Here is a 10,238-nt window from a genome sequence, read left to right as displayed (position 1 = left end):
TCCAGTTCCGGTTGAGCAGTTACCTTTCTGGATGCTCTGTCTGATCCTCCTGTGCACTTTGCCCAAGTTATTGTGTAGGCTTCAACTCTTCCATAAGGCCAGAAGGCAATCGAGGCGTGCCTCTTTACTATGCTAAGTGCTCTGTGTAGCCACTAAACACAAAGGCCAAAGCATGGGAGGAGAAGTATGGTACCAGGATGAGTTTAGAACCACCTGGGCAGTTGGAACTTGGAAAGTAGACCTAGACAAATCCTGAGGATAATAGCCACCTTTGAGGAACAGGGATGAGAGCTATCTCAAGTACCCTATACTCAATAAATATTTCAAAAAATTTTCACTTCTAGGCAAGTTAGTTAGTTTGGAACTTGTCCTATTTGTGGTAGCGTTGTCCAAGGGACAGAATAAATGGGCTTGAATTTCAGATTCTGGGTGCAGACTTCCACATTTCAAATAGATTGTTACTACTAGATTATTAATGGGGGGAAAAAAAGAACTCTGCAAAGGTCCAATAGTTAAATCTCCTTAAAAGTAGTACAATTGCTGGAATAACTGTCACGTTTAATATGGGTTGACAATTTCAGGTCAACCCCCCAACGTTCCTTTACTCCACCTTTACTCATACTTCCAAAATGACTATGATGTTGTTAAGCACAACTGAGGTCACCGCATATCCAAGTGTGCACTCCCCACCCCCACCCCCCCACCCCGCGGTCCATAGTGACCCCACGTGGTTGTGTGCACATTTCCAACCAGCCAAGGTCCGAAGCCCTAGCTCACCGCCTTGTCTCTCTACAAGGAAGGACAAATGCTACACTGACAGAGCCGCACTTCCCCAAATTTGCTTAAGAAGATGGGGAGTGGACTCCCAAACCCTGTGGTTGTCCTGTGCACTCCTCCCGCCTTCTGGAGGTCCCGAGCCTTCGCAGAGGTCTGCCTTGGGTGGGTGGGGACTCCTGCAAAGCCTCCGCTGGGCCCGGGACCCAAAGCGGAGCTCTGATTGGCCGAGCGCGGCGGAGGCGGGGTCTGCGCGCCTCAGAGGTTGCCCCAGAGGCGTGGTGAGGCCGGCGGGGCTCACCGCTGAAGCCGGTGCGGGCAGGAGAGGCTTGGGACTGGAGATGCGGACGGGCCGGGTGACCCCGGGCCTGGCGGCGGGGCTACTCCTGCTGTTGCTGCGGTCCTTCGGGCTTGTGGAGCCTTCTGAGAGCTCAGGTAACCGGGCGACCTCGACGCTGCTGCTCTGAGCATTTGCCTCCTTCGGGTCGGGTCGCGATCGCTTTGCTCTCTGTGTCTCTGGAGCAGACAAGTAGGGAGGTCTGGCCTAGGAGAGCAGCGGGCAAGGCCATGTGGTGCGGAGGGACCCTCTGCCTAGAAGAGGCCCACAGCTCTTTCCCAGAGACTTTTCTGCCCCTTGGTCCTCCACTGTCCCCTGAAATCATGCTTTCCTGAGGTTCACCACCTCCTTTTACATCCCTGTCGCCCCTTGGTCGTCTTGGAACCTCCGGGACAATGATGAGCCTTCACCCAACACCACAAGGACTCCCAGCCATCACGACTTTACTGTGCCCACTTAACGCAAGGAAAAGGAAATCAGGTTCAACCATTGTCCCCAGAAGTCAGCCAGGAAGGAGTATTAGGATGCCCTTCCCAGTCCCCATGAGCAGAGGCTCATCTAATCTGGTTATTATTTCCAAATGCTCCCCAACTCAGCTGGCCCCTAACAGAAGTGCAGGTCACTTCCTGTCAGTGGGGAAAGGATGCCTTCTGTAAAGCTCACGTAGTGCCAGCAGCACCATCCCACTTAGCAGTTAGAGTTTTGCTTTTACTTTCTCTTTTTGCTTCAACGAAAGGTGTGCCAAGGACCTTTTTATTTAACTGGACTATATAAATGGCAGCCTATAGGCTGCAAACATTCACCAGCTACTTCTGCTATCTCACCGGTGTGAAGAAGGAAAAGGTGGTCAAGATGTGTTTTAGGAAGTTCTGAGTGTGCCTCTGGCTTTCTTTGGAGCTACGCTTACTTACTTTCTGATGTAGATGGTGTCCAGAGTTATGGAAAGAGTGCTCTGCAAGACTAGGTGTCATCAACCTACCCTTTAATGAGTCCTGTCTTGACCGACTCTTCTCAATGGTCCTTTGACCTTCTGCACTGGAACAACCAAAGGAAGTAATATAGTAGAATCTTTTAGTGATATGAGAGCTCAATTCTGTCTGTTGCATAATCCGAGGAGAAAACTCTACCTGCAGCAGTTTACAGCAGAGAGCATGCTAACTTCCAATCACTTCTCTCTTGGTTTCTACCTACATCTGGGAGTCCTGTTTTGCTTCCTTCACAAATTTTAAGATTCCCTTAATATCCAAATGTCCCTGTTGGTTTTTTGTTTGTTTGTTTGTTTGTTTGTCATCAACCTGACACAAGCTACTGTCATCTGGTAGAGGAACCTTGATTGGGAAAATTCTTCCATCAGATTGGCCTATAGGCAAGTCTGTAGAGGGCCCAGCAGACTGTGGGCGAGGCCACCCAGGGACAGGTGGGCCTGGATGGTCTAAGAAAGCAGACTGGCCAAGCCATGGGAAGCAAGGCAATCCTCTATGGCCTCTGTTTCCGTTCCTGCCTTGAGTTTCTGCCCTAACTTCTTGATGACAGAGTCTGCTGTGAAACTGTAAATTGAAGCAAACTCTCTCCTCCTCAAGCTGCTTTGGGTTGTGGTGTTTATCACAGCAATGGGAACTCTGACTGAAGCACCACAGTCTCCACAGACCCCATCCTGTCTCAGGGACCCAAAGCAGAGAATGTTAGGCTTAAGTGTGTTCCCATACCAATGTTCCCCACAGGCATTTCCATCCCTTCTTCTGCACTTCTTTTTATTTTTTTAAATTTAATTATTTTTATTTATATGAGTGCACTGTAGCTGTCTTCAGACACACACACACACACACACACACACACACACACACACCAGAATAGTGCATCAGATTCCATTATAGATGGTTGTGAGCCACCATGTTGTTGCTGGGAATTGAACTCAGCACCTCTGGAAGAGCAATCAGTGCTCTTAACCGCTGAGCCACCTCTCCAGCCCTTCTACTGCACTTCTAACAGCTGTCCTGGGTGGCTTTCTCTCATCCTCAGGCCAGGCTTGTAGCCTCATATTGGGGTGAACACAAGGAGAGATTTGAGGGTTTTATTCTGTGTGTGTGTGTGTGTGTGTGTGTGTGTGTGTGTGTGTGTGTGTGTAAGCCAGAGAAAGGAGACCTATCTCCTCCTCCATCACTCTCCACTTTATACTCTTGAGACAGGGTCTCTCACTGAATCCCAAATTCACCATTTTGTCTAGGCTAGCTGCCATGGAGCTCCTGGGATCTATCTGCCTGTCGTTGCCTCACAAGTGTGGGGTTGCAGGAATTTGGAGTCATACCCCTACCCTAACCCCTCTCTTTCTTTTAATTTAATGTGGGTGCTTGGGTTTCAAACTCAAGTCCTCAAGCTTGATTGACAAGCACTCTTACCAATGAGTCATCTCTCTACCCCAGAACTGGAGTTTGAGCTTCTATCTATCTATTCTATTAGCTTGTGTAGCTGTGGATCAGATTCAGGATGCTAGATTCACTGTGTCATGTGTATGCAGGGAGCTTGGGCAAGCCAGTCCTGGCCACCCAAATGCTGAAAATGTATCTTTCTGTTCCTGGGGAGAGGCCAAGCTTACTTTTTTTGCTTCCTTGGAGATCTAACAGCGTGGAGCAATGTGATCCTTTAGGGCAGCATTTTTTTCAACATGGGGTTTGGGGGGGTCAAATGACCCTTTCACAGGGGTTGCTGAAGACCATTGAAAACAGATATTTATATTATGATTCATAACAATAGCAAAATGACAGTTATGAAGTTGCAACGAAAATAGCTTTATGGTTGGGGTCAGTACACTATGAGGAACTGTATCAGAGGGTCATAGGAGAACCACTACTCGGGAATTTCTGAGCATCTCACCCTTACCATCCAATCTGGAATTATTTGCTCTCTGATACCTAGTTTACTGCCATGACTCAATTGTCTCTTCAAGACTTGTTTGAGTAGCAAGCTCACACTGCTGTGTCTCTCCTCCTACATCTCTATGTTCTTTACACTTGAAAGAGACTACACAACACTTAACAACGTAAGCTGTGAGGATTCCCTGGGAATGATCGGTGCCAGCATCTCTGCTTCCCGGCACCTTTTCCCTTCCTCTGCAGTTATAATTGATAGAGATGCTCATATCCAGTGTCCCTCCCAAGATATGCAGAGTTCTTTGTGCAGGCCTAAAATTTGGCCCTAGAGATTGGAAAATAAGAAAATGTTAAAAGAGATGATTTTCTTTGATCTAAATAAGAATGATTAAAAAAAAAATCATTTCCAAGCCAGACAGTGGTGGCACACGCCTTTAGTCCCAGCACTTGGGAGGCAGATGCAGACAGATCTCTGTGAGTTCGAGGCCAGCCTGGTCTACAGAGCAAGTTCCAGGACTGCCAGGGCTACACAGAGAAACTCTGTCTCAACAAACAAATAAAATGTAATTATGACAGTGCTCTTTGGCTATTCCCCTAAGCCTCACTAAAATCTCTATATAATATGAAGCATATAAAAAGGACTCCAAGTTATGTTTGGCTTCTTACCATCGACCACTGCCCTTTAGAGTTGTCCTAAACACAAATTTGGAGATGAATGTGAAAACTCCATTGAAGAGCAGCGCAAAGATGGAAAGTGGACAGGATGTGATATAAAGCTAGGGATGGAATCCAGTTTGGGCCTTGGAAAGATCTCAGTGCGAGAATGCTTGTCTCGCAGGCTTAAGCTGCTGGTTGTGGTGCCCAGAACCACAGAAACAGTCACTACAATTTGTAGTTACCTTTCCAAAATGCAATACATTTCTCAGATGGCTTATAGGCCTTATAAAATAATTTTTCTAAATAAGAAATTATTTCGAGTTTATCAGTTTTCCTCCCCACTCTTCAATCTACAGTCCCATAATGCCACAAAGTAGGTAGACTGAACAGCTACTGCTCAGGGCTAAGAATGATAGAGAAAACTAGTTATGAACAAATAAAGCTCTCCTGCAGCAAATATATTATTTATTAATGCTTACACATACATTATATATGAAAGCTAATGACAAGTTCCTTCAATCATTAATTATGAATGGTTGTCCTGAGAAGTCTCATTTGGTGTAAGTACCAAGCACTGATACTGATTACATACTCAGTTCAAGCACGGGTTTAGTCTGACACGCACACCTACATTCAAAAGCACAAATCACTTAAGACACTTAGCCTCTCCTCCTTTACCACTCCATGTGACGCCACATTTCACTGCAGTCCGGCTCCAACGGAGATGCTAAGTCCACACGTGTCCTGAAAGTACCGTAAGTGTAGAAATGAAAAGTAAAACTTTCTTCCGATGAGTGTTGATAAACGAGGCCTTCTTGACTAACTCCACATGTTCGTTATAAGTGAAATTAGAATGACTTCAGATGCTACTAGCAGTAGAGTGGTATGAGCTAATAATGTGGGTGTCTGCAAGAACATGCAATGACTTGAGCAAAGGTTCGTAAGACCTGGGGAGCTAGGACACTGTTACCTAGAGAAAGCATGGGATGCTAGCTCTGGAATGGCTTACCTGTTTCTCTGTGTGGCCCTGGCTGTCCTGGAACTTGCTCTGTAGAGCAGGCTGGCCTCGAACTCACGGAGATCCATCTGTATCTGTCTCCCAGGTTCTGGGATTAAAGGTGTGTGCCACTACTGCCTGGCTTGGAAATGATTTTTTTTTAATCATTCCACAGTTTCATCTGAATTAGGGATTCGAGGGACACACACTATCGCTATGGAGGTCAGCAAACAACTTTGGGCGAGGACCACATGCAACAGACTTCCCTTATCTTCTGTAGTTTGTGATACTTTGGAGATGTGGAAGATAGTAAGTCAGGTATTTGAGGGGCAAGTGAATATGTTGGAGGAGCACACTAGGAGAATTTTCCTTTTGATTCATTGTCCCCTCTACATGTGACCATCAAAGAAAGAGTGACAGAAGATGTCAAAGAAGAAAGGACAGCAGCTGCTCTGCCAACCTGCCTAACAGCAGCTCCGTGCAATGGTTTTTGTGTGTGTGTGTGTCTATGTGCACATACACACTGCTCACCAACACACTGTCTCTGTGGAGGACAGTGATCAACTTTGGGTGTTGGTCCCAACTTTCAACCTCATATGAGATAGGATTATCTTGGTTGTTTTCTTTGTGTGGCGTTTTGTTGTTTGCTTGTTTGTATGTTTGTTGGTTGGTTGGTTTGTTGGTTTGTTTTTACCATTTATGCCAGGCTAGCTGACCCAAGAGCCCCTGGGGCCTCCTGCCCTGCCTTAGGATTATAAAATTTTTAAAAAATTAGGATTATAAATCCTCAGGCTTCACATCCAGCTTCTAGTGGGTTCTGGAGATTCGAAATGAGTTCCCCATGCTTGCAAGGCGAGTGCTTTCACCCAGTGACCCAACACCCTGTAGTCCCTTTAAATTAGAATTTGAAAGCAGAAATAAATAGCTACTGCTTTAAGGTTTTCTCTGTTGTTCCTTATTGTTTTGTCTTACTGCTGCTACTTGAAACAGAACAAGAAAACAAAACAAAAATTCCATCCAAAGTTCACACGATCAGATAGAATTTTGTAGCTATGACTTACATTGTGAAATTTCCCGTCTAGCCAACGGTGCCTGGCATGACAATCTTTAACTCTTTAACCCATGACTTGAGAAAATTTCCCCAGCGACAGTAAAGCTGAACTCAAAATGAAAACACCTTTTGGGAACCAAACCTTGCCTGCTGTTCTGCTGAAGTCTGGTTCGTTGACAATGACTGTTAAACTTGTCTAAAATAGTCCAGCTTTCTGCTCATCAACATGACCATCTAGGCCATTTTTTTTTTCTTTCTTGGTAAAAGAGCTGACTAAAGTGTTTCATTGTGGTTTACTGTAATATATGTAAATCCTGGTCCTCAGACTCAGGTGTATAAGAAACACCAAATCACTTTGGTTTCAGGAACTCAATTAAATCTGATTCCGAGATCCCATCCTATTAAGGTGTCCGTGCTTTTATCTCCACCTCTGTCCAGATCTTCCCCAGCCCCTTCAGAGTGCCGGGAGTTCAGCTGAAGAGGCCTCATCTCTAGTCTTTAGCTTCCACGGGTTAATTCCCATTTTCTCTTGCTCACACATGCGAGACATGAGACCTGGTAGTGCAGGTTATTCCTGGAACCCAGGGTTTGGCCTCCTTTGGGTGATTTACTTGGTGAATCCCCAGCCTCCGACTCTCTTGGCGGTGCTGCCGTGGGGCTGGCCACAGGTTCCCTGCCCTCAGAGCCCAGATCCTCTATTTTCTCCCATTACTTACCCCAGTTTTTCTACCCCTGCCTTCTCGGAAGTGTTCCCTCCATTTATGTACAGCTTCCACGGAAGGCTCAGGAGAAGTGGTTTGTATGTAGACTCCCACCCCCACCCCCACCCCCGTTGCATGGCCACAGGAACCTGTACTAAGCCCGGGAACTTAGAGCCTTGGCCTTCGCCATTGGTAAGGGGGAAGAAGCTGAAGTGAGAGCAGGTTCTGATGGCCTGACCACTGTGCTGTGGAAACCAAAACAGCAAGACAGAGCTGTGACTCAGGATGCGTTTTCCCTGGCCACAGACCACTTGTGGAAGAAAAGGGAAAACGAAGTCGTTGCTTTCTGAGCAAGGCAGGGAACCTTTTATGGACTAAAAAAAGTCACGTACACACTCTACTCTCTACTGACGTGGATCTGCGCATGTCAGTATCCTTGCATCCACAGTGTGAAGTACGTACAGCCTTACTCAAGAGAAAACTGAAGCACAAAAGTTAAATAATTTGCTCTGATCTCATAGGTAGCACAGCAGAGGCAAAGTCTGAGCCCAGGCAGACTGGCTTTAGGGCACACTGTGACCCTCACTTCTTGTGGGATTCGTGAGTTTACCAAGCCCAAGGGGGGGGATGCAGTCTAGTGTTAATCAGGCTCCTCAGCAAACAAGCAGGAGCAAGGTGCGTTCGTCACGTGACTCCGAGTCCCAAAGTGTCTTCCCTTACTGTCTCGACCCAGGTAATGATCCATTCACCATCGTCCATGAAAACACTGGCAAGTGCATCCAGCCGCTGTCTGACTGGGTAGTGGCCCAGGACTGTAGCGGAACTAACAACATGTTGTGGAAGTGGGTGTCCCAGCACCGCCTCTTTCACCTGGAATCCCAGAAGTGCCTCGGCCTCGATATTACCAAAGCCACGGACAACCTGCGAATGTTCAGCTGTGACTCCACCGTCATGCTGTGGTGGAAATGTGAGCACCATTCGCTGTACACCGCTGCCCAGTACAGGCTAGCTCTGAAAGATGGATATGCCGTAGCCAATACGAATACATCTGATGTCTGGAAGAAGGGAGGCTCCGAGGAAAACCTTTGTGCCCAGCCTTATCATGGTGAGTTACCAGAGAGGGACTTTGACTCTTTTGCCGTAATGTTTGTTTCATTTAAATGCCATACCCAGCACAGCTTTGTCCTAGAAACCTGACTGGGGTGAAAGGGAGCCGAGTGCAGTCTGATGGAGTGGCACCAACTACTGAAGTATCCCAGACGCCCAGTGCATTTATGAGGGGTAGTGCAGGGAGAGCGGTTAGCTAGTCCTGGTGGTCTCTGTGGACTAGCCATATCAGGCTGTAAACATCCAGGAGAAGGGAGCTGAAGGTTTTGCACACACCGGTCACTGGTTGGTAATCACTCGTACTTGGACCTATCTTTCTGAGCCTGATCCATTATGGAGACGGCTTTGCCAACTTTCCGTGGTTCTGAGGCATTGGTTCTAGACATGGCTGTGCCCTTGTCAGTAACAGACATTCATTCACTGGGTACTATTTCCTCAGCTCCCACAACTGAACACGCACAACTCAGTTTAAATAAAGTCACAATGAGGAGTCACTGTGAGCTACAGTCTTACCACACGTAACGGTACCCCACCCTTCCCCTTTGTAGACAGGGCTAGAAAAGCTGAGGTGTGGTAGGTCACACAGCCTTTTGGTGTGGTAAACTTAGAACTTGAATTCCTATGCCTTGTTTATTTCCCTCCTGCGACGCTATTAGGAAATGCTATGCTGACAGGAAATATTTCATATAGGCTAAAGGCACATAATCTAATAATATTAACCGAACTCTAAATTTAAAAATAAAATAAAGGAAAGGAGGTGGTTTACTTTTCATGCCTAGGAATTTTAATATAATAGAACTATTTTGAGTGCCTCACAAGTGTTTGTAATACTTTCATCTTTGGCTTAGGTGTCCCATGTTGCTCTTTGTATTTCTGATTTGTCATTCTAACTTTCAAGATTTTTTTGGCCATTTCCAAAATCAAGTATATCAATATTTTCATGATCTTTGCTCTAGATTGCAAAGAGTCTTCAAGTTAAAAAAAAAAAAGTTACTTTACTCTAAGAATTTAGTGCCATATATTTTGATCATTTTTACTCCCAACTCCTTCTCCTAATTCCTGCCAGGCCCACCCACCCCCACCTTCTGAGCTTCCAATTTTATTTTATTTTATTTTATTTTATTTTATTATTTTAATAACATGCTGACTCTACTTTGTGTTGTTCGTGTAGACCTAGCTGTGGGACCTCCCTCTGGAATGTGGTCAGCCTACCAACACATTCTTAAAGAAAACCCACTCTCCCCTCCATTGATGTCACAGGTCCTCAGTTAGGGATGGGGGTTCAAGGACTCCTTCCCAGGCCAAGCTAGAATGTTGGCTGGCTTGATTGTGCGCACATCTTATGCAGACTTCCACAGCTGCTAGGAGATCATGAGGGCAGTAGTCCTGTCATATCCAGAAAACAAAGGTCACTCCCCATCTCCCAGACCTCTGGCTCTTTTACAACTTTCCCAGTCGCTCTCCTGAGATGGTTCCTGGGCCTTGGGAAAGTGGTGTGCTATGGATGTTCTGCTTGTGTCAGAGCACTCTACTTGTTGTGCTTGGCCACTTTGTGAGGTTTTGTGTTCACCCAAAAGACTTTTGGGGAGGTTGCGGGGGGGGGGGGTGTCTGAGATGAAGTCTGAGAGCTGAACTAGTCAACAGGTAGAGAGATATAAATTTAGACAGTGGTTTTATATCATGTCCATTTTGCAGATGATAGTAGTAAATTCATTCCTCGGGCCTTTGAGATCTCTAACTATAGGTC

The 10,238-nt window shown here is 46.1% G+C and overlaps 1 protein-coding gene across 1 annotated transcript in view; it reads left to right on the top strand.

Moving 5' to 3' along the window:
* The first annotated feature begins 1,073 nt into the window (after positions 1–1,073).
* Positions 1,074–10,238, top strand: part of Ly75 (lymphocyte antigen 75) — a 91,171-nt gene continuing 82,006 nt past the window's right edge. The window contains exons 1-2 of the mRNA NM_013825.4: positions 1,074–1,209; positions 8,118–8,489. Of these exons, the coding sequence (NP_038853.2) occupies positions 1,116–1,209; positions 8,118–8,489 (466 nt within the window). The 5' untranslated portion in view covers positions 1,074–1,115. The remainder of the gene's footprint in view (positions 1,210–8,117; positions 8,490–10,238) is intronic.

Source organism: Mus musculus, chromosome 2 (assembly GCF_000001635.26).
Source record: "Mus musculus strain C57BL/6J chromosome 2, GRCm38.p6 C57BL/6J".
Classification (NCBI taxonomy): domain Eukaryota; kingdom Metazoa; phylum Chordata; class Mammalia; order Rodentia; family Muridae; genus Mus; species Mus musculus.
This window is presented reverse-complemented; position numbering and strand designations above follow the sequence as displayed.